At 50.5% G+C, this 23742-nt stretch overlaps 1 protein-coding gene across 5 annotated transcripts; it reads left to right on the forward strand.

The window, feature by feature from the left end:
• The first annotated feature begins 10210 nt into the window (after nucleotides 1-10210).
• Zfp598 (zinc finger protein 598) lies at nucleotides 10211-22221 on the forward strand. 5 transcript variants are annotated; one of them, XM_039085356.2, is made up of 12 exons: nucleotides 10211-10496; nucleotides 16839-16951; nucleotides 17347-17476; nucleotides 17661-17872; nucleotides 18036-18253; nucleotides 18756-18873; nucleotides 19235-19422; nucleotides 19549-19633; nucleotides 19713-20494; nucleotides 20805-20979; nucleotides 21079-21229; nucleotides 21312-22221. In XM_039085356.2, the coding sequence occupies exons 1-12, from the start codon at nucleotides 10284-10286 to the stop codon at nucleotides 21663-21665; spliced, it is 2739 nt and encodes a 912-aa protein (XP_038941284.1). In that variant the 5' UTR covers nucleotides 10211-10283; the 3' UTR covers nucleotides 21666-22221. The 5 variants fall into 5 exon arrangements, with proteins under 5 accessions (XP_038941284.1, XP_038941285.1, XP_006245996.1 ...); XM_039085357.2 differs by having other exon boundaries at nucleotides 18756-18864; XM_006245934.5 differs by having other exon boundaries at nucleotides 10212-10496; nucleotides 19734-20494.
• The last annotated feature ends 1521 nt before the right edge of the window (nucleotides 22222-23742 follow it).

The raw sequence follows: 23742 nt of genomic DNA on the forward strand, positions 1-23742 counted from the left end.
TCTCTCCAGCCCTGTTCTTCTCTCACTTTTTTTATTTCTGTTGTTCTCTTTTCACCAGCCCGATAAATACATTTTTAAAAATATTTTTTAAAAAATATAGCTGTTGTTCAGGCATGGTAGTGTGTGCCCTTAATCCCAGCACTCAGGAGGCTGAGGCAGGAGAATCACAATGATTTCAAAGCCATTCTGAGCTCTTACCCACTGAGACAACCCTCCAGGCCTCTAGTTTTGGTTTCTTGAGAAGTTCTCATATAGCCTGGACTGGCCTCAAGTGTGATGTGCAGGTAAGAATAACTTTGAGGGCTAGAGGGATGGCTCAGTGGTTAAGAGCACTGACTGCTCTACCAGAGGTCCTGAGTTCAATTCCCAGCAACCACATGGTGGCTCACAACCATTTGTAATGGGATCTGACGCCCTCTTCTGGTGTGTCTGAAGACAACTACAGTGTACTCATATACAATAAACAAACATTATAAAAAAAAATAAAAGAATAGGGGCGGGAGAGATGGCTCAGCGGTTAAGAGCACCCGACTACTCTTCCAGAGGAGGTCCTGAGTTCAATTCCCAGCAACCACATGGTGGCTCACAACCATCTGTAAAGAGATCTGATGCCCTCTTCTGGTGTCTGAAGACAGCTACAGTGTACTTATATATAATAAATGAATAAATCTTAAAAAAAAAAAAGAATAACTTTGAACTTCTGATCCTCCTGTTTCTAGCTCCAGTGCTAGGATTACAGATACAGGCTGCCATCCCCAGCTTGAAATACCGTATGTTGATCTTCAAGCCAAAGGAACTGCCTCTTCCTATGGGAGCCCTAGTCTTGGAGAAGAGGCATGGAGAAGGCAGTGGGTGGGAAGCTCAGCATGACATAGGCCACTTAGCTCCCCAGGTGCTGCTGCTCACTCCAAATCAGTGGAGAGATGGGCCAGCAGTTAGGAAAACTGGCTGCTTTTCCAGAGGACTTAAGTTTGATTCTCAGCACCTATATGGTGGCTCACATGTCTGTACCTCTAGTTCTGCTTCTTCTGGCCTCTTCAGGCACCAGGCATGAATGAAGTTCAGAGACATACATGCAGGTAAAACACATACACACACATATAAATATTTCATACATATAAAACAATAAGACATTTTAAAGTTGAGTTTTTAAAAAAGGGAGTGAGGGGGACAGAGGAGTCGCCTATTCCAGGGGTAGAAGAGCCTCAGGGTTTCCCACAGGTCCCTCCTCACCTGGATCTGGGTGGCTGGGTTCAAATATGCCACAGACTTGATACGGATGAGGGTGAGAGGTCAGAAAGTGCTACACTCTGCCCTTCCTCAGTTTCCTCCCTTAAAATGAGGGAATGGGGATGGTGAGCACTTCATCTCGTTTGTTGAAAGACAAGTTTGTCTGCTGCCCAAACACTTACGAGGCTGTCCCAGCCTGCCTGAGTTACATAATGAGGACTTGGTTTATATTCGAGGCTAGCTGGGTTTTCATAGCAAACAAATATAAAAAAACGCACACACATCTACAAGGCATGTGTCTTGGCACCACATCTGACGCACAGTAGGCACTCAGTGGTTGTAGAGACTATTACTGCTGTTTCAACAGCTCCAGGCCTGTCCAGGAGACCGCTTCCACGGGGTGGGCGGGAAACAGAGGGGGTGGGCTCTTAGGCACGAGGACCTGCGGGACCAGGCAAGCGTCCGTGAAAGCCGCCCCCATCAACGCCTGTTCCTATGGGAGCCCTAGTCTTGGAGAGAGCGGCCTGGAGAGTGGAGTGGGCGGGAGGCTCAGCACGACACAGTCCACTGCCAGGCCACTTAGGGTCCCCAGACGCTGCTCATTCCCAGTCAGGGACCTGGGGGAATAGCAATGAAACGGAGGAGGTGTGGGGAGCCCCCTGGAGGTAGCCTGGGGAACGCAGATCCATCCGAACACGTCAATTGTGTGGTCCATCCTGGGATTGGTACCTAGAAAAGCTTGGTGGACCAGGTCTGTAATTCCAAGTACAAGGCAGGATGGAGTAGGAGGACACTGTCTGAAATTAAAAAGCTAAAAGTGGCCAGGGTGTGGTTAAGAGCACTTGCTGATCCCGCAAAGGGTCACGTGTTGGTTCCCAGAACCCATGTGGCCGTTCACAAGCATTGGCAGTTCTACTTCCGGGGAATTCAGCACCCATGGCACCAGGTATGCATATGGTACACATCCATGTATGTAGTCAAACATTCATACACATAAAATAAAAATTAAAACCTTTAAAATACCATTTTATTATCTATCCATCCATCCATCCATCTATCCATCTATGGTCCTCCCAGCCCCTCCCTCTTAAATACTTTTAAAGCAGGGTACACCTTTGATCCTGGCACTTGTGAGGCAGAGGCAGGCAGATCTATGTGAGTCTAAGGCCAGCCTGGTCTACAGAGTGTGTTCCAGGACAGCCAGGGTGACACAGAGAAGCCCTGTCCTGAAGAAAAAAAAATCTGAGGGGTTGGGGACTTAGCTCAGTGGTAGAGCGCTTGCCTAGCAAGCACAAGGCCTTGGGTTCGGTCCCCAGCTCCGGAAAAAAAAAAAAGAAAAAAAGAAAGAAAAAAATCTGATAGATAACTTCTTTAGCATGTGTGTCCCTATGTTCAATTCTGAGGAAGGAAAGGAGGGAGGGAGAGAAGGATAGAGGGAAGGAGGGAGGGAAGGAGAGAGGGAGGGGGGAAGGGAGGGAGGAAGGGAGAGCCCAAAGAGATGACAAAGTAGATATGGTGATGTCATCTGGTCTGTTGACTCTAATTCAGTTCCTGAGACCCACAAGGTGGAAGGAGGGAGCCAACTTCTACAAGTTGTCCTCTAACATCTACACTTGTGTCATGGCACACATGTAAGCATGCACCCATGCACAGAAATAAGTAGATATCACAAAAAGAGAGAGAGAAATAAAGTTGAAACAGGGCATGGACCAATTACAGAAGTGGAACACTGCACAAAACACACAGTTTGCAGTCTGACTCAGCAGGCTGTGCTTCCTGGAGCTTAAACACCAGCAGCCCCAGTCTTGTTAATGTCTGTGATCCAAGGTGGGGAAGAGACCGACATTAGTGTGCACAGGAAGATGAAGGCCCTGGCCCAGGGGCGGGGTGCACAGCAACTAATAGAAGGAGCCCAAGCTGGGGTTAGGGGATCAAGGAGTAGAATCATCCTAAAGATTGGGATGCAGAGGGCGTCTCTCTATCCTGTTCCCTCTTTCCGTCCGCCCAAGACCAAGCAACGAAGGATTCTGCCTTTCACCAGAGGTCTGGAAACAGAGTGCAAAATGACCCTTGGTTAGGAAGCAAGGACCTGACATTGCTCTCATCTCTATCAGCTGGAGTTGTTTTCAATATTTGCAAACTGTAAATCTAGCTACAAGTGTACACACACACACACACACACACACACACACACACACACACACACACACAACTCTTGGAAGGCAGAAGACAACTTGAAAGGAACAGCTGTCTTCTTCAATCTTGTGGGCCCTGGGGATTGAACTGGACTGTGGGACTTGAGTCCTCAGGTACCTTGGCAACTATTTGACTCTCTGAGCCACCTCCTTGCCTTCCCATCTTTTTTCTTTTCTTTTTTTCCTTCTTTGTTTTTGTTTTGAGTGAGATAGTATGTTGCTATGCAACTCAGTTTGACTTCATTGTAACCTTCCTACCTAAGCCTGCTCATGCTGTGGTTATAGGCCTGCACCACCATGCCTGAACAACTTCGGTGATCTTTCTGAAGAGGCACAATATGCTTCTAGTGATGCTGCCAGATCCTCACCATCCACACTCACACACACACACTCTCTCTCTCTCTCTCTCTCTCTCTCTCTCTCTCTCTCTCTCTCTCTCCCCCTCCCCCCCTCCCCCTCCCTCTCTCTCCTTCTGTCTCTCCCCCTCTCTCTCCCTCTCCCCTTCTCTCTCTCCCTCTCCCCTCTCCCCTCTCCCCTCCTCTCTCCCCCTCCCCCCTCTCTGTCTTACAATGTACCCCTGGCAGGCCTGGAATTCCTTATATAGACCAGACTGGCCTTAAGCTTAGAGATCCACCTGCCTCTGCTTCCTGAGAGCTGGAATTAAAGGCCTGAGGCAGCACACCCAGAGTGATCCTCCTGAAGCAGTCTCCCAGGTTAGAGATTATAGGTGGACGTGTACTACTAGGATCGAATCTAGACTCAACGCATGCTAGATGATATTTTTTTTCCCCAATTAAACCATATTCCCATTCTCTGATGGCTTTTTAAGCCACTAAATGATATTTTTGCAGGGAGGAGTGATAATATGTAAAAATAAGATTATTACATTTATTTACTTGGGGCGGGGAGGGGGCATAGCACTTGTTTGGAGGTGAGGCAACAACTTGGAGTTTATTCTGTCCTTTTACTATATGGGCCCTGGGGATCAAATTCAAATGATCAGGCTATGCAACAATCACCTTTACCTACTGAGCTATCTAGCTATCCTGCAGTTTCCAGGTTTTTAATTAATTTATTCATTTATCGTATGTGGTTATTTTGTCTGCATTTTTGTCTGTGCACCATGTGTATGCCTGGTGCCTGAGGTCCTCAGATCCCCTGGATCTGGAATTACAAACAGTTGTGGGCTGCCTGGTGTGAGTCCTGAGTCCTCTGGAAGATCAGCAGGCACTCTTAACTGCTGAGCCTTTTCTCTAGCCCTTAAGCAGAATATTATTCACACTTCCTTTCTTCCTGAAAGCTACAGTAGTTTGTTTTCCCAGACTCTTATTTTGATATCATCCCTAAACACTCCAGTGGCTGAGGAACTTTCTTGTAGTAACCTTTCTCAGTGTCTCCACCTGAAGTGACCCATGACAGCGGCTCCACACAAAAGTCTTTGGAGCTTTCCTCAGAGAACCGGCTCTAGTTGGAGCCTCCGTTCTCGAAGCCTCTGCATTGCCTGTGCCTACAGCTCAGCTTAGAATCAGGTTTTCTGGACACTGGTTTCCATTTCTTCATTTTTGAAGAAGCAAGTCCTACAGGATCTGCAGGGATTCTAGCTCCCAGTGTTCTCAGTTCACAAGTCTACTGTTGCCATTCTGATTTTTTGATTCTTGGTGGTTCTGGGATTTGAACCAAGAGTCTTTGGAATAGTAAGCAGACAGGCAGGCATTCTAGTACAAGCTACACCCCCAAATCTGTTGTTTTGATTATGTATTTGATTATTAAATGTCCTTACTTTATAGTGCATTTGGCGTGCACACATGTGCATGTATAGCATGCATGCTGTGATGGACAATTGGAAGGAGTCCATTCTTTTCTTCCACCACACAGGTCCCAGTTTGTTAGGTCCAGTGATAGGTGGCTCTACCTACTGAGCCGTCCCACACATAGGCCCCTGTTCTGATTCTGGACCACTCCCTCTTAAATACTTTATTCATTTTTGTTTTATATGTTTCGCCTGCTATACATGCATGTCTAGTGCCCAAAGAGGTCAGATCCCCTGAACCAGGAGTTACAGATGGTTATGAGCTACCTCACGGATTGCTGAGAAGCCAACCCAGGTCCTTTGCAAAAACAGCAAGCTCACTCTTTGTTCTCTTCTCTTCCCTGTCCCTTCTCTCCCTGTAACCCTCCCCTCACCCACATGCCCATGGCGGGCCTCCTTTCCTCTCCTCTCCTCTTCTTCTCTCATTAAACCTCTCCACATGGGGAGAAAAAAAAACACAGCCCTTTTAACTACGGCATCCCTCCACACTGCCTTTATACATGTATGTCCAGGTGCATGTGTGAGAGGAGGACGGCAGGAGTTGGTTCTCTCTTGCACCTTATGACAGCTCTGCTGGGGCTTCACATGATTTTCAGTAACACTTCTTCCCCTCGTCTTTCTTTCTTTTCTTTTTTTTTTAAAGATTTATTTATTTATTATATATGAATACACTGTAGCTGTCTTAGACACACCAGAAGAGGGCATTGGATCTCTTTACAGGTGGTTGTGAGCCACCATGTGGTTGCTGGGATTTGAACTCAGGACCTCTGGAAGAGCAGTCGGTGCTCTTAACCGCTGAGCCATCTCTCCAGCCCTCCCCTCGTCTTTCTATGCACTTTTTTTTTTTTTTGGTTCTTTTTTTTCGGAGCTGGGGACCGAACCCAGGGCCTTGCGCTTCCTAGGCAAGCGCTCTACCACTGAGCTAAATCCCCAACCCCCCCCTCGTCTTTCTAAACAAAATCTCTTTATGCTATTTTATGTTCGTGCCTGCCTGCACATCACGTATGCGAGTGAACTGTGTCCATGCCTGCTGCCTTTCAGAGGTCAGAAGCAGATGTCAGATGCAGAAGGTAGGGATGGTTGTGAGCCACACTGTGAGTGCTGAGGAAAGCTTCCGGGTTGGTTCTTGCCTCCCATCTTGTTTGAGACGGGATCTTTTCATGTTTGGCCTGAAAGCTTCTGGGGGTTCTGTTATTGTGTCTACCTCCTCAGCTCCTCCTCCTCCTCCTCTTCTTCTCCTCCTCTTCCTTCCTCCTCCTCCTTCCTCCTCCTCCTTTTCATCATCATCATCACCATCATCACCATCATCACCACCATCATCATCATGTATGTGTGGATAATGGGTTTTATGTGTTAGGGTAGGCATGTTTGTGAAGGTTGGAGGGGAACTTTCAGGAGTTGGTTTTCCTATTCCACAATGGGAGGAACACAGGGATGGGTTCTTTTGTCTACCAATCAAAGACTTAAAAGACAGGAGAAGAGGTCCAGGCACACAGCTTGAATCCCAGCACTCAGATAACAGAGGCAGGCAGATTTCTGAGACTTTGAGGCCACTACTTAGGGAGTTTTGAGGACAGCTGTGGCCACATAGGAAAATTGTCTCAAAAATATTTTTCATATATATATATATACATATATATATATTTCATATATATCTCATATATACACAGGGGGGGTGTTAGGGGAAGACTGTAGAGATGGTTCAGTGGTTAAGATCTGCTGTTCTTGGGGCTGGAGAGATGGCTCAGCGGTTAAGAGCACCCGACTGCTCTTCCAGAGGTCACGAGTTCAATTCCCAGCAACCACATGGTGGCTCACAACCATCTGTAAAGAGTTCTGATGCCCTCTTCTGGTGTATCTGAAGACAGCTACAGTGTACTTATATAAATAAATAAATAAATCTTAAAAAAAAAAAAAAAAAAAAGATCTGCTGTTCTTGCAGAGGACATGAGTTCAGTTCCCAGCACCCACATGAGGCTCACAACTGTGTATACCCTCTTAACCACTGAGCCGTAATTAATTTATTTTAAATGAGTGCTCTATCTGTGTGCACACCTACATGTCAGAAGAGGGCATCAGACCCCATTACAGATGAGCCACTATGTGGTTGTTGGGAATTGAACTGAGGACCTCTGGAAGAGGTCTTAACTGCTGACCAATCTCTCTGCAGCCCCAAAAAGGAAGTGTTTAATTGGCCCTTGCTTACAGTGGCTGGCTTAGTCCACTGTCACCGTGGTGGGGAGTGTTACACAGCAAGCACTTTATGAACTGGTCTAGTTCCTAACCCCTCGAAGAGGGGGTTCCCTTCTTGTTTGACTGTTCTGAGATTGTTACTGTTGTCTAAGGCATTGTAGTCCCATATCATACACCCAGTATCTCTTCTATGAATATGCAATGGAGTCTTTCCTGCTTCCTTTTGTCTGCCTTTAATGGTTGTTGTTGTTGGATTTTTTTTTTTTTTTTGGTTTGTCTGTTTGGGGATTTTTGTTTGCATGTTTTGTTCTGGACACAGATCTTTCTACACGGCCCTGGCTGCCCAAGAGCTTACCATGTAGACCAAGTCTGGCTCATTTTTCTTTTTGGTTTTGTTTCATTTTGCTTTTGAGACACAGGGTTTCTCTGTGTAGCCCTATCTGTCCTGGAACTCTCTGTGTAGACCAGGCTGGCCTCCAACTCAGAGAGCTACCTGCCACCACTGTCGGGCATCCATTTGTCGTTTACCCTACAGGCTCTCTTGATGAATCTGTGAAGCTAACTGCAGCTCCCTTCTTACCTGCCACACTGTGGACTGCATGACAGTAAGCGGAGTCGTTCTGCTGTCACAGTGCCATAGCTACTGATCTGTTGTTTCTTCATGCTACCGACTCAGCCAGCTCTATTAAAAACAGGCAAGAAAAGACTCCTGTAGAGAGAAGCCTTTTACAAAGTCTAAAGGGGCAACAGCAGAGGTAGCAGAAGAGAGCGTTCCAGTGACTCACCGCCTCGACTGGAACAACCAGCCTGCTTACATGGCTAGAGAATGATGTTTGCCAATCACAGCCTTGTCTCTTCAGGCCAATACGCCCTCTGCTGGCCCTCCTGGGAAATAGTCCCCGGTTCTGGCCTGAGATGACCTACAGGGTCATCTTGAGTTCCAGGTTCGTGATTTTAAAGATGTCTGGTATAAACTGTTTCAAACAGCTCCCTGCTTGAGGCTGCGCCTTTAGGAGGAGGGATAACCGACTCTGTCATTGCGTTGTTTGCTCAAGTCGTCTAAGGAGCGTTCAAAACGGTGGCAGATGGGTAGTCTGGCTGTATGGTTAACTATCACTCCCTTTGTTAAAAGCATCAGAGCAGCAAGGGCGAGGCCAAAAACTGTGGATTAGGGAGTCACATTCACCATCCCTCAACCTTCGCTGATTTGTACAAACAAGGGCAATAAACTACTTGTCACCAGCACCTAAAGAGCTTACCATTAACAGTCAATTTCATTTTAACAGGAATTTTTTCTTTTTTTTTAATTTATTTTTATTTTATATGTATGTGGTTTTTGCCTTCATGAATGTTTGTGTACTACCTGTGTGCCTGATCCCCTCAGAGACCAGAAGATATGAAACCCATTGGAACTGAAGTTACAAATAGTAGTGAGCCTTCATTGGGTGCTGGGAATTGAACCTCTGCAAGAAAAGCCACTGCTAGGGTTGGGGATTTAGCTCAGTGGTAGAGCACTTGCCTAGCAAGCGCAATGCCCTGGGTTCGGTCCCCAGCTCCGAAAAAAAGAAAAGAAAAAAAAAAGAAAAGCCACTGCTCTTAACTGTTGAGTCACTTCTCCTGCCCTCCATTTTAACAGATTTTTTTTTTTTTGAGACAGTGACTCTGGCAGGCCTGAAATTCTCTAGGTAGACTGGGCTGACTTCAAAACTTACAAAGGGGCTGGAGAGATGACTCCATTATTAAGAGCACTGACTGCTCTTCCAGAGGTCCTGAGTACAAATCCCAGCAACCACATGATGGCTCACAACCATCTGTAATGAGATCTGATGACTTCTTCTGGTGTCTGAAGACAGCTACAGTGTACTTATATATAACAAATGAATAAATCTTTAAAAAAAAAAAACCTTACAAAGTCAGTGCCTGTGAGTGCTAGGATTAAAGGTGTGTGTGTGACCACACCCTGTCATTTCAACAGTACTTAACAGCTGCCCAGTTGCCTGGGAGAGGTAAATCCCCCTTATCTGTCTGAAGATAGCAAGTGTAACCCAGTCCACTTTACTTACTTGGTATGGTTTCCCCAGTTTTACAAATGAGGCTTCGGTGGGCCAACCTAGTTCACAAGCACGTAAGTACCAGAATTAGAGCTTTAGGCCGTTTCTCTGACTCTAGCTAGCTATCGGTACTCTCGACTCTCACACACAATATACTGCCTCCTTCTAGAAGGGTTCAGATGTGGACCTATCTCACTTCATAAGAAATCCAGAGACCTCCCAACAACTGCAGTGACTTGAAGCCTAGGGTTCACCACTATCCACTCAACCACCTCTAGGTGCTTCCCTTTTCTAGATACTATGTCTGGCTGGATGTATATGTCTTACAACAAGAGAAATATATATACTGCTGGGAATGGAACCCAGGCATGGTAGGCAAGTCTCTGCCACTGAGATATATTCCCAGGACGTCCCGTTAAATTTGCATTTAAGATAGAAGTATAATACGAATAAGTATGGTCCAGGAAAGTTTGTGTGATACTTAGCTTAACACTGTTCGTGGTGTATCGGAAATGCTGGATACCCTACGCTTCCTTTGGCGTCTCTAGAGCTAGGGTCGGGGAAGGCGGAGAGTCCCCGCATTTATATGACCGGGAAGGTTTGCACTGGAGTCACGGGGTAGAACGTCGGGATCGAACAGCAGCTCTGTACCACACCAGACCCGGGCGGGCGGAAGTCGTAGCGCGCACTTCCGCCAGGCGGGGCGGTTGCCTAGAGGGGCAGTGACGTCGACGGAAGGGGCGGGTCCTCCGGGAGCCAGGCCGCGCCGTGCCGCGCCGGCCGGGAGGGGGCCGGAGCCCGGCCATGGCGGCGGCGGGCGCCGAGGGGCGGCGCGCGGCTCTGGAGGCGGTGGCAGCGCCGGAGCGAGGCGGCGGGAGCTGCGTGCTGTGCTGCGGTGACCTGGAGGCTACGGCGCTGGGTCGCTGCGATCACCCGGTGTGCTACCGGTGCTCTACCAAGATGCGGGTGCTGTGCGAGCAGCGCTACTGCGCCGTATGCCGCGAGGAGCTACGCCAGGTGCGCCAGCGGGGCGCGCGACCGGGCGCGGGGAGGGTGGACTCCTGATGGCTTTGCCTGCTCAGTGTCCGGCTGCGGCCTGGCCGCGCCCGCTCCCTCCGGAGGCCCGGTGGTCGGTCGAGGCGCCATGCGATCACCGGGCCTCCTGGGGCTGGGAGAAGCCAGAGGCGGCTGGGCCGGGGAAGGAGGAGCGATGCCTGTGGGAACTCTAATAAGCCTGGGGACTTTTCCCTGTGACCCGGCTGCGGGAAGGGCAAGGTCAGGTCGAGAGCCCTCCTGTCTGTGAATCTTAGTTTTTTCGGGATCGTCACTGAGATGGAGCAGACAGCCAGGGGGAACCTCCAGGGACTGTCTACCCTGTAAGCTGACTGCTGGGGGTTGGGGGGAGAGAAGGGTTAAACTGGACATTTCCTGACTAGTTGGGCTTCTGGGCCCCACCGGTGACCCTTAGCTCCTGAGACAGCGTTTCCATTTGTAGAGTGGAGGTGATACCAGGACCTGATTCCTAGGTGCGTGGCGGTCCACAATTTTAGGAAGTTTCCTCCTTGTTACTAGTTTTAGCTTTGAGGTTTCCTTCTAGATTGGTGGGAAGAGGATGTTTCTGATTGTCTAGACTTGGAAATCCTTGAGGGGTGGGTCAGAGGGCTCATGGTGTACATCCACACTCCAGCAATGCCAGCTGTTGGTGGGGAGTATCCAGCCGAACCTCCTTTGGTTTGCTGCCTTTAGAGATCTGTTTGCTTTCAGAATTGTGAAATTACCTTGGTTGGTTCATGGAAGGTTTTGGCTAGTGGCTAATCACTCTTTCCTGTTCCTAGAAGTGATGCCGAGATAGAAATAATGTCAAGAAATTGTTGGGTTTTTTTTTTTTTTTCTTTTTTCACTTTCTGACCTTTTTAATTTTCTTTGAGACAGGGTCTCACTCTGTAGTCCTGGCTGGCTTGGAACTTATGTAGAACATGGTCTCCTCAAACCCAGAGATCTACCAGTATCTGCCTCCTGATTGCTGAGATAAAAGGCAATGCACCACCATGTCCCATATCGAGACAGGGTCTCACTATGTAGCTGGGCTGTCCTGGAACTCATTCTATGGAACAGGGTGGCCTTGAACTCACAGAGATCTACCTACCTCTAACTCCTGAGGGTCATTCCCTCCATGCCCAGCACACCCAGCTGGAATCCTGGAACATTCCCTAAGCATCCATGTGGTACCGGGGAGGAGCTCAGACCTCAGACAGTAGTGTGGTGGTGGAAGGAGCCTTAGCCTACTGGATTCTGGGAATTCAGAAACATCTCTGGAAGTTTTTAGCTAGCGCTCACTCAGAGGTCCTTGCTGGAGTTTGCTGGCCAGTCTTGCACACTCGCTGATGGAAAGGTCCTGACACTGAGGTTTTTAGCACACCTGTAGCTTCTTTCTGGGAAGACACTTTGTAGGTCTTTATGTATGGGCTTTGGGTCTCACTCAGGAAGTGAGTGAACACACGCACATGTGTCAGCTGTAGGCAGTGTCTGCCCCACACCCTCTAAGAGCTCTGTGGCAGGGGCTGTTGACATGAGCTGTCATCTTGCCCTGGCTGGGGTGTGGTTTGGCACTATGTGTTCCTGGCCAACCCTGGGCTTCCTCTTGGACTTGCACCACTATGCTGGGCAGCTGGGGTTGTTGGGAAGTTGGGTGAGGCAATACCTGTCCAGCTCAGCCTCTCTCTTCATCCTGCTTTTCCTCCACTGGTACCCTAGCAGCTTCACCCTCAGCCCTACCTTGTCCCTTACTGAGTCGTGCATTACCCTCTAAATATGACCTGTATTCATACCCAGAATTCCACAATGACCCTTAGTCCCTTCGTGTGACTAAGTGAAAATCAGGAGGGGTGTGTGTTAAGATGTCATATGAAGCTGGATGGGGGCGGCACACACCTTTAAATCCCAGCACTCTGAAGCACAGGCAGGCAGATCTCTGAGTTCAAGGCCAAGCTTGGCCTACAGAATGAGTTTGGACAGCCAGAAACCCTGCCTTAAAACAAACAAAAATGTCATGTGTAACTGGCCAGCTCCCTTTGCTGGGTGAACCTTGTACAGGTTTCGGAGTGGGGGGTGACAAGTTTGAAGTTGCTGGTCTGGTGAAGAACCAGGGTAATCCGGACTTTTGAGCATGGCAGCTTAGGTGGGCTCCCATCTGCTGTGAGGCTGTGGAGGTGATGGACATTATTGATTCCATGCTGAATGGTGGGGGAGTTTGTGTTCAGTCTTTCTTAGAGCTGCTTGTGTTCCTCTGGACATCTCTCTCTAGAGCCATTTTCTCATCCTGTTGCTCTCCAGTGTGTCATGTCTCTGGACAGGCCACACCCCCACCCGCAAGCAGGAAGTGGGAGGGGAATGCTGAAGGCCTTCCCAGGGTTATTCCAAGGCCCGGGTCAACAGGCTGTACCTGATGACTCAATGGTATTTTTCTGTTGTGAATGCCTATCTGTCATCTGTGGTCCCTCCCAGTCTTCCTTTCTCTGAGACAGTCTCACTGTATACAGAGGCTGGTTTAGAATTCCCAGAGATCTACCCGTCTCTGCCTCCTGAGTGCTAAGATTCCTGGCCTTTCCAAAGGCTGTCTCTGCTCCTGTCCCTAATTGGACTCCCACCACACCTGTTTCTAGCATCCGTGAGCCCCTAACATTAGCGTTGTGCATAGACATACGTGAAGGAATATATATACATAAAATAATCCTTTTTTTCTTTTTGAGCTGGGGACTGAACCCAGGGCCAAATCCCCAACCCCAAAATAATCCTTTTTAAGTTAAAAGTTGTATTTATTTTTTTGAGATGGGGTTTCTCAATGTAACTCTGGCTGTTATGGGATTCACTGTGTACCAGGGTGGCTTAAACTCAACAGAAATCCACATGCCTTTACCTTCAGTATGTTGGGATGAAAGGTGTGTGCTACCACATCTGGCTGATTTATTTTTCTTGCGTGTGTGCATATGCGTGTGTGTGTGTGTGTGTGTGTGTGTATGTGTGTGTGTGTGTGTGTGTGTGTGTGTGTGTGTGTGTGTGTGTTGGAAGATGATGTTGGATCCCCTGGAACTGGAGGTGCAGATGGTTGTAAGCCTCTGTGTGGGTTGTGTGAACCAAATCCAGGTTCTTGGGGAGAGAAGGAAGCACTCTTAACCACTGAGCCATCTGTCCAGCCTCTGTACACTTTTGATACATGATACCCCACCTGTCTTTTATGTGGTCTTTATTGAGCACATATTGCATGTTGGAAGTGAGGAAGGTCCTCTGGCAGACCCCGGCTGAGCAAGCTTCCCACCCCCTCCGTCTTCTTGGAACTGAGTTGCCAATCCCACACAGTTGATTCAGAAGCATCCCTGCCTGGCCTCCGTATCATATGCTGCCTAGCCTACCCAGGACTCTCCGAATAGCCCAGCCTCACACCCAGACCCAGTTTTAGCTTTTTTCTCAGGCCGTGACCCTTCCTAAGGCTCCTCACTAACTCCTTGATTTTGCCCCCTCACAGCCAGGCAGATTATTTCCCCCACACTTACATGTTCCTTTGTCCCCTCCTAGCCTCACTGGAATGTGTCCAGGAAGAAAGGGTCCTGCTGGTTGGACTCCTGTTGTTCCCTTGGGTACACTGGTGACCCTCCAGGCTGTCTTGTTCTTCCATTACATGCCCAGGCAGTCTAGATGGGTAGTCCTGCTCTCCCTGCCTGAAGAGAGGCAGCGTTTTCTGCCTACCACTCCAGGCCTACAAGCTTCAGACCCAGCGCACCTAGCCTTTGTCCTGCATTGCCCGTGGTCCCTTTCCTAAGCCTTGTCCTGTCCTACTGTTCCCTTCTTGAGCCAACCTGTGTCTTCCTTCCCTACCCCTCAGCCTGACCTAGGTGGGTATGCAGCTTAGGCCACCTCCATCAGACTGGTAGGCCTGGGTCCTGCTGGTCTCTGTTCCTGCTTGGCAGATCCCACCCCACTCCCATTCAGACTTGGCTCGGTGGCCCCTTGACACTGCTCTGCCCTGCGGTCAGATGATGCCTCTTGGTTCTTAGCATCCGTGGCATAAGGTAAAGCAGGTCTGGCTCTCCCCGCATGCCCATCCCATTACTCGGCATCCCTGCTTGGTCACCAGCCAGGCTTTAGAAAGAACTGTTTAGCTTCTGGTCTTATCCTTGTAGGATGTGTGCTGTCCTCCTGCCTGTCCTCTGGGCACAGCTGCTCTTAGTCTTAGGCTGTTCCCAGCGATGTTTTGTGGATGAACAACAAGCCAGCATGTTTAGGGCATGGATCATAAGACGAGGTGGCACAGATGAACTCCCTACTCTGCCTGCTCTGGCACTGGCAGCCCAGAAAAGGTGTTCAGGGGCTGTGCCCATAGCCCGGAGGTAGACGAACCTCTTCTGTGATAGCCTGCGATGCCACAGAGTAGATCCAAGTGCACAGCTGAGAGGTCCCTGGAGCTAGTGGCAGTGACGGGGGCGTCCCTGGCACAGCTTTCTTTAGGGAAGGAAGTTGATCCTCCGCTACGTCTGCTGGGCTTAGATGCTTTTTGGCAGCTCCAGGGAGTTTCCCCGACTGCTCTTTGCCTGCCTGGAGGAGCTAAGTTGGATGTGGATGTGTCTGGTGCTGTGTGGCCCTGTAGATGCTTGTGCTCGGGATTTTAGGCTCTGTGTCCTTCCTATCGGCTCCGTGCACAGTTCATGCCCCTCCTTGAGCCCCTCGTGGATCTAGGCTGGGGAGGAAGCCCTGGGGATGATTGGAAGGCTGGGTATGAGCTTCCCCCAGTGTTGGGAAGGAAACAGCATAGAGGTTAGGGTGTCCTGGCCATACTTGGGACCTAGAAAAGAGTTTCCTGGGAACAAGAAAGCTGCCCTGAGGGGCAGTACAGCCCGTGGACGGAATCCCCACTGGAAGACTTCATTGGCTTGCCTTTAGGGCGAGCACTACTAGCCTGGTGTGGTAACACATGCCCATAATTTGGACACTTTGGAAGCAGGGGCGGGATGCTTTTTGCTTTTTTTTTTTTTTTTTTTTAATTTTTTAAGACAGGGTTTCTCTATGTAGCCCTGGCTGTCCTCGAACTTGTTCGCCAGGCTGGTCTCAAACTCAGAGACTCACTCACCTGCTGCCTGACCTTTTTTTTTTTTTTTTAATGTAAAAAACTAAATAAAGATGGTGTTTGGGGTGCAGTTGTACTTGAGCCAGATGGAGCACAAGACAGGAAGTCCATCTCGTTCAACCCTACCAGATAGGATTTATTAGGCCACTGCTGACCTGCTCCCATCCCTAAGAGTGGTGTGGTTGAATCATGGAGAAGCCTGATAAGGAGCAGTTAGAGGAGCAGACCGTGTGGAGGAGAAGTCCGTGTGCCACTTCTCAGTATGATGTGTCACAGTGGAACTGAGCTCTTCCTCAGCTCCTTCCCAGAACCAGCTCCAGTTATTTCACTGCCTGGGGCCCTGTGTGTGGTTATGATCGAGAATGGACCCATTTTCCCTGCTCACTCCTGAGCTACCCCAAACTCTTAGGTTCAGAATACCCTCCTGGGCTAAGCCTAGACCTAACGGATGACCTTGGTGTGACCTTTCCTAAGGTAGGAATGTATTTGGAAAGGCCTCAGCTGCTTGTGACCCGGGCGGGATGTGGGGCAGTAGCAAAGAGGCAGCTGGGCGAGAGCGCTTGAGTCTGAGGTGTGACAGAAGGATCACTGTGGAGTTGGCACTGCAAGTCACCACCGGAGGAGCCTCATGGAGAGAAGAGGGAACCTAGGAGGGTGCAAGGGAAGGTTTGGGGGTCCAGATCCTGTCTCAGGGCACCTACTGTGCTCCAAGTCTTGCTCTGTGCCCTCTAAGGCTGCTGCTTCTCCAGTGGCTGCATGCAAAATCACAGGCTCATACCTGTGATTTAGGCAGCCTGCAAGAAGCAGAAGTCAGTCATAAGGCTGTGACCAGGTCCAGATACCAATCGTGCAGGAGCCCCTTTCTCCTGTGGCACCATGGAAACATGTTAGCGTGGTTCAGGACAGGGTAGCCAGTGTTAATGCACCTAACAGCTGCTAGGCACCACCTTCAAACCTACACCACCCTATGAAAGTTGTTCTGTGTTGAGCTCCTCTGTGCAGCCTTAGGGTGGAGCTGTGGGTGAATACCAGGTCTACAGGAAGCATGACTGCCTCCTGGTGGAGAACCTGGATATCACACCTGTGGTGTAGTTCTTGTGGGTAACTTGGAATAAGAGGAGATCTAGGCTGTCTGGGGATCCGGTGGCTGCTACCAGTTTAGGATTATTGAGGGCGCCTCTTCTGTCTGTGCTTGGTTCTCGGCCCTTCCTTCCAGGTCCTGATTACTACTGTCTCTCCAGGTGGTCTTTGGGAAGAAACTCCCTGCCTTTGCTATGATCCCCATTCATCAGCTCCAACATGAGAAGAAATATGACATCTATTTTGCAGATGGAAAGGTGTTTGCGTTGTACAGGTGAGGGTTCTTAGCTGGGGAGGCTGCAGCTGTCCCCCTCAGAACCAGGCTGGGGGAGTACATACATAGTGCTGGTGACCTCTGATCTCTCTCCTGAGGTAGGGAGCTCCTGGCTCTCCACTAAGGTGGCAGTGGAGATGAGGGGTATATTTGCTGTTTTAGCCTTTTGAAGGACACAAGAATATGCAAACATATTTAATTCAGGGTCTGTAAAAGCCCAGGGAGGATATGATTATCATGGGGTACTCTCCTCATGGCTGAGGTCTAGGACCACAGACTTGGACCCCATATCTTGTGCATACAGTTGTCGTGTCCCTAGGTGGGAGCCTGGCCTGTGACTCTGTTCTGGACAACACTTAGAGCCAAACATGTGGGTGGTTCTGGTTTCTCCCCAGGCAGCTGCTACAGCACGAGTGCCCACGGTGCCCTCACCTGCCACCCTTCAGCCTCTTTGGGGACTTGGAGCAGCACATGCGGAAGCAGCACGAGCTCTTCTGCTGCAAGTTGTGCCTCAAGCACCTCAAGGTATGCCTGCCCTGGGGAACCCCCAGAAACCACCAGGCCCCCACAGAGCCTTAGGTTGCTTATGAGTGGGCACGGGGTGGGGGGGGCGCGTCCCAGTGGCTGTAAGGATCCCCCCAGCCTTCAGTGGGCTCTGGGGCAGAGCTGGCACTGTCAGGGTCCACCCATTCCCCTGTGTTTTCTTCAGATCTTCACCCATGAGCGCAAGTGGTACTCACGCAAGGACCTGGCTCGACACCGTATGCAGGGTGACCCTGATGACACATCCCATCGGGGACACCCACTCTGTAAGTTCTGTGACGAGCGCTACCTGGACAATGATGAGCTGCTCAAGCACCTGCGTCGCGACCACTACTTCTGCCACTTCTGTGATGCCGATGGGGCCCAGGACTACTATAGGTGGGCGGGGCGGGGCTGCTGCAGGGAGTGGGGTCTGGAAGTACCATGGGGGGCACCACCCAGGATGCTGCAGGGAGTGTAGAGGTGACTTTCTCCTAGGACTTTTCTGGGAGTTTCTGATTATACAGTAGCTGATCTGGCTTCTGCTGACTCTGTCTGCCAGCGATTATGCGTACCTGCGTGAGCACTTCCGGGAGAAGCACTTCCTATGTGAGGAGGGCCGTTGCAGCACTGAGCAGTTCACCCATGCCTTCCGCACTGAGATTGACCTCAAGGCTCACAAAACAGCTTGCCACAGCCGCAGCCGGGCCGAGGCACGCCAGAACCGTCAGATTGACCTTCAATTTAGCTTTGCACCACGGCACTCACGCCGGAGTGAGGGTGAGCTAGGTGGCCATAGGCTCAGCCAGGCTTAGGTACTGGGACCTTCTGTGAGTATCCGCTTCCTGGACTTCAGACCTAGGTCTCACTTAGACTTCCTTCTGCCCAGCTAAGAGACACAGGAGGCACCCACTCGGCCTGTCTCACCATTCCTTGTTAGTTGGGAGCTCCTTGCCTGCCGCTCACACCCCTCTCCAGTGTTTTGCTCTGAAGTCCTTGGGGTCCTTCCCTGCCTCAGGAGACTATCGCTGACTCATCTCTCCCATCTCCAAAGGCGGGGCCTACTTCCTGTCCTTACACCAATTGGGTACTAATTTTCAAAGGTCACAGCTGGTTTGGATTCTGCAGTGTCCAGGCCTATCTTGTGGATCATAAGCTGTTGGGGGTGGGGAAGCCTCTGCCTTCCAGACAGGAGTACTGACTGGCCTCAGTGTGTTCTGGACAGCAGTTCTTCTGTCCTGCTTGTGGCCAGTGACAGTGACAGGCTGTGTACTGACCACAGGAGTCGTCAGTGGTGAGGACTACGAGGAGGTGGACAGGTACAACCGCCAGGGCCGAGCTGGCCGGGCCAGCGGGCGTGGAGCCCAGCAGAACCGCCGGGGAAGCTGGAGGTACAAGAGGTGGGAGGATTTGCATGCCACTGACATTCTCCTGGCACCACCTCCACATGGTGGCAGCTGCCAGCGGTCAAGCTGGGAATGGGCCTGAGGCCAGTGGGCTCCAGCCAGAGTTCCTGGGGTCTGAGGGTGGCAACCATGTTTGCTCAGCAGGTAGACTGTTCTTTCTTCTTTACCTCTTACTAGCCAGAGACAGCGGAATCTAGGGGAGGAATGGCACTGAGAGCAGAGTACAGTTGTGTCATGAAGTACCTGCAAAGCAAGCATGTGCCCAGACTGCAGATTGACCCAAACACTGCCCTCGGAGCTGTGTCTTTGGGTCTTGCCCAGTCTGAAGTCTTTCTTCACCTCTACTCCATCCCAGGGAAGAAGAAGACCGAGAAGTAGCAGCCGCTATCAGGGCCTCTGTGGCTGCCCAGCAACAAGAGGAGACTCAGAGGGTCGAGGACCGGGAGGAGGGTAGCAGGCCCAAGAAAGAGGAAGCAGCAGTCAGGGTGCCCGAGGAATCCCGTGGCCACCGGCGTCTGCCTCGGGCTCAGGGTGAAGGCACAGGTAACCCAGTCCCACCTGGTGGTGGCTCTGCCTGGGCTTGGGGCAAGCTGCCGGCCCCTGGTCACTTATCTCTCATTCCCCAAGCCTACCATCACAGCCTTACCTGGACTCATCTTATGTCCATAGGCTCCAAGGAAACCTCAACAAACGGTCCTGTAAGCCAAGAAGCCTTCTCAGCCACAGGCCCAGGCCCAGTGGTTGCCCCCTCAAAGTATGTGATGGAACTGGGAAGAGGTGTGTGGTAGACAGGGGCAGATCTGGCCAAGGCCTGGTGATGAGCCTCTAACCAGTTCTTCCCTCCTTGGACCCAGTACCCTCCCACCACCCAACCCCAAGCTCAAGGATGAAGACTTCCCCAGCCTCTGTGTCTCCACCTCCTGCTGCACAGCGGTTACCCCAAGCTCTGTAGGCTTGGCACTGGCTTATCCTGCTCCTCCCAGGGGCAAGAACACCTTCCAGGAAGAGGATTTCCCTGCTCTGGTTTCCTCCGCACCCAAGCCCAGCAGTGCCCCATCCAGCCTCATCTCAGCTTGGAATAGCAGCTGCAGCAAGAAAGGGAACCCACCCACCCCAGGGGCCCAGGCTGTAGTTGGTAGCAGCCAGCCTTCCCGGAAGGCAGGGAAAGGGAGCAGGGGTGGCAGGAAGGGTGGTCCAGCCCCAGTGGATGAGGATAGTGGTGGCCTCACTGTGCAGGAGCTGCGGAGTGTGCCCACCACAGTGGCTGTCTCTTCTTTGCTGGCACCAGTTGCCAACCAGAATTCAGCCAAGGTTGGCAAGAAGAAGAAGATGGGCTCTGAGAAGCCTGGGGCCACATCATCCCCACTGTTGCCCCCTGATCATACCCCAAAACCTTCTGGGGCTGAGCAGGTCCCCGAAGCCCCTTTGAGCAAAGCTGAAGTGCCAGTAACCATCGTTGTCAATGGACATTCAGAGGGCTCAGCCCTGGCTTGGAGTATCCCAAAGGAACCTCCAGGCCTTCCAAGGCCCCTAGGTCCCCTCCCCTGCCCCATACCACAGGAAGACTTTCCAGCTCTCGGAGGCCCTTGTCCACCCAGGATGCCTCCTCCCCCAGGTATGTGTGCCTTGTACCAGTGGGTTCCTTAGGCTTCCGAGAAGTGAGTGGTGGGAATGTATGCCAGACTCGCAGTTCTCCCATTGGACAGGTCTGTGCTGCTGAGTGCAATCTGGACGTAGATGCCACCTTGAGCTGCCACAGTTAGCTACTTAATGTCACTTCATAATGCTTAGGGCTCCCCACAGTGGGCCCACCACAGTGGGCGCTGGCCGTAAGGCTGAATGTGAATAGGCCAGCCACTGGGGCTGGACATGCAGAATTACAGGGCTAGTTGGGACCACACTGAAGCTCTTATGTCACCCTGCAGGCTTCAGCACCGTGGTGCTCTTGAAGGGCACACCACCTCCACCCCCACCCCCACCAGGCCTGGTGCCTCCCATCAGCAAGCCACCCCCTGGATTCTCTAGTTTCTTGCCCAGCTCCCACTCAACCTGTGTTCCTAGTACTACCACCATCACCACTACCACCACCAACATGAAAGCGTAAGTGGGGTGGGCTGCCTGACCTTTTGCCATCGGGAACTAGTGGGAGGGTGCAACCTAAGCCACCCTAAAGACTCAAGCCTCCTCATCTGACCTCAGACCCCGGCTAGCACCCACAGCAGGAGCCTACTTAGTTCCTGAGAATTTCCGGGAGAGAAACCTACAGCTTATCCAGTCTATCAAGGACTTTCTACAAAGCGATGAGGCCTGCTTCAGCAAGTTTAAAAGCCATTCAGGAGAGTTCAGACAGGTGAGGTGGGAGCGGGTGGGAGGCTGGCCTGCCTGCCTTTGCCTAGGGTGAGAATGACTGGCTCTGCTTCTCTGGGTGGCAGGGGATGATCTCTGCAGCTCAGTACTACAAGAGCTGCAGGGACCTGCTTGGAGAGAACTTCCAGAAGATCTTCAGTGAGCTGCTGGCACTCCTGCCAGACACAGCCAAACAGCAGGAACTGCTGTCTGCACACACTGACTTCTGCAGCCGTGAGAGGCCTCCCAGCTCCAAATCTAAGAAAAACAAGAAGAATGTGTGGCAGACCAGCACCCAGCAGTTGGGCCTGGACTGCTGTGTGTGCCCCACCTGCCAGCAGGTACTGGCACACGGCGACGTCAGCAGCCACCAGGCACTGCACGCTGCCCGGGACGATGACTTCCCCTCCCTTCAAGCCATTGCCAGGATCATCACGTAGCTCCTGCTGGTGAGAGCAAGAGCTGTCACACCCTAGCGCCTCCTTTCTCCTTCCTTCCTCTTCCCAGCTGCTTGGCAGCTAGGTAGGGCCCTGGGAAGGTTGAGGCTCGGGCCTCCTGGTTAGCCAGGCCTGCCAGGTGGACGTCAGGAAAGGTCTGCCCTGTGCACCATCATGCATAAGTTCTGTCCCATGCTTGGCTGAGGGTCAGTCTTGGTTTGTGATCTTATGGTTTTGGAGTGTGCCAGGGGAGGGAAAGGCTAGGATGCTAGGACCTGAGCTAGAAGCCTCAGTGGCCTGAAGAGCGTTCTCCTGTGTCGAGCCTATAGCCCCAGAGCTGACAGCTTCGGGTCCACTGGTGCTGGAGTCAGATGTCAAGTGTGTCGTGTAAACAATTGGCTGTTTCATAGAGAATGTTCCAGATTAAAAACAGACACAAAATTGTGCTACTTGAAGTTCAATCTTTTTACAAGACAAGTTAAATCTAAGATCTCAAGTTGCCTCTGACATTTTATAAAAGACAGTTTATCTTCAAATAAATTTATTTTGCAGTACTGCACATAGCTGGTGTTGTATCTCTGCCGTGTAGTGTATCAGGAAGCCTGGGTACGTACTTAATATGTGCCGTGGTGAGGGTCTGCCACAATGAAAGGCAGCCTAAAGCACGGGCTTAGCAGCGAGGGTTTGTTTACAGGAAGACGCTCCCTGCCTCGGGTCCCACATGGAACTCTGGCACTGCCCTGCTTCCCCAGAACAGACATGGCTGTGTATGACCTAACAGTTGAGGACCCATGAAATTGCCTTTCAAAAATTGGCCAACAAAATGGTTCAGTGGGTAAAGCTGCTTGCTGCCAAGTTTGACAACTTTAGTTTGATCTCTAGAACCTACACAATGGAGAGAGAAGTGACTCCTACAGATTGTCCTCAAACCTAGACACATGTTCATGCATACGTATGTACATACACACATAGGATATTTTGGTTTGTTTGTTTGTTTTTGAGTTCTTGTTTTCTTTTTGAGACAGGGTCTCTACATAACACTGGTTGTCTTAGAACTTGCTTTGTTGACCAGGCTGCCCTTGAACTAAGATCTACCTGCCTCCCGAGTGCTGGAATTAAAGACATGTGTCACTATGCCTAGCCCCAAACATAAAGTTAAAAAAGAAAAAGTCATAAGAACTTTAAAAGAAAGAATGGGGGGTTGGAGATTTAGCTAGTGGTAGAGTGCTTGCCTAGCAAGCGCAAGGCCCCAGCTCCGAAAAAAAGAAAAAAAAAAAAAAAAGAATGGGGCTATAGTAGAGGGGCAGGAGGCTCAGAACTCTAATTTAATGATAGTTATAGGACTAGTTCAAGGATAACCAGGCTTTATATGAGCCCCTGCCACTGACAAAAAAATGGGGACAAGAGGAATGTACCTGGTACTGGTAAAGGCTTAAAGAGGCAGTTGGAACCCCTGGAACTGGAGTTACAGGTGGTTGTAAGCTGCCCCATGGGTGCTGGGAATTGAATCTGGGTCTTTTGGAAGAGCAGCCAGTGCTCTTATAATTGCTGACCCATCCCTCCAACCCCATATTTTTTTTTTTTAAATGTTTTGCCTGCACAACATGTGTGTGTAGTGTGTAGTGTGTGTGTGTGTGTGTGTGTGTGTGTGTGTGTGTGTGTGTGTGTGTGTGTGTGTGTTGTCCAAGGAAGCCGAAAGATAACAGTGGATCACTTCGAACTGGAAGTGCAGATACGTAATTGGCATGTGGGTACTGGAACTTGAATTGTAGTCGATTGTAAGCCGTCCTGTGGATACTGGAAATCAGGCTCCAAGCCTCTATGAGAGCAGCAAATACTCTTAACCACAGAGACCATCTCTCCAGCGCCCTTCCCCAAACCCCTTAGTGCATATGTGCACAGGGTTTTGTGTCTGTACATGTAGAGGCTGGAGGACAATCTTAGGTTTCATCCTTAGGAATGCCATATACCTTTTTAAAGAAAGTATCTCTCGGGCTGGAGAGGTGGCTCAGTAGATAAAAGCACTGATTGTTGAACAAGGGTGACACACAGGTGGACATGACAGAGTGGATGAAGACAG

This window comes from Rattus norvegicus, chromosome 10 (genome assembly GCF_036323735.1).
Source record: "Rattus norvegicus strain BN/NHsdMcwi chromosome 10, GRCr8, whole genome shotgun sequence".
NCBI lineage: Eukaryota > Metazoa > Chordata > Mammalia > Rodentia > Muridae > Rattus > Rattus norvegicus.

What these genes read in the sequence shown, in the direction of transcription:
- Zfp598 (XM_039085356.2), top strand. Translation starts at nt 10,284, where the DNA reads ATGGCGGCGGCGGGCGCCGAGGGGCGGCGCGCGGCTCTGGAGGCGGTG. An exon ending in TGTGCCTCAAGCACCTCAAG is followed by an intron (nt 17,477 to 17,660) that starts GTATGCCTGCCC and finishes TGTTTTCTTCAG; the next exon opens with ATCTTCACCCATGAGCGCAA. An exon ending in GCACTCACGCCGGAGTGAGG is followed by an intron (nt 18,254 to 18,755) that starts GTGAGCTAGGTG and finishes TACTGACCACAG; the next exon opens with GAGTCGTCAGTGGTGAGGAC.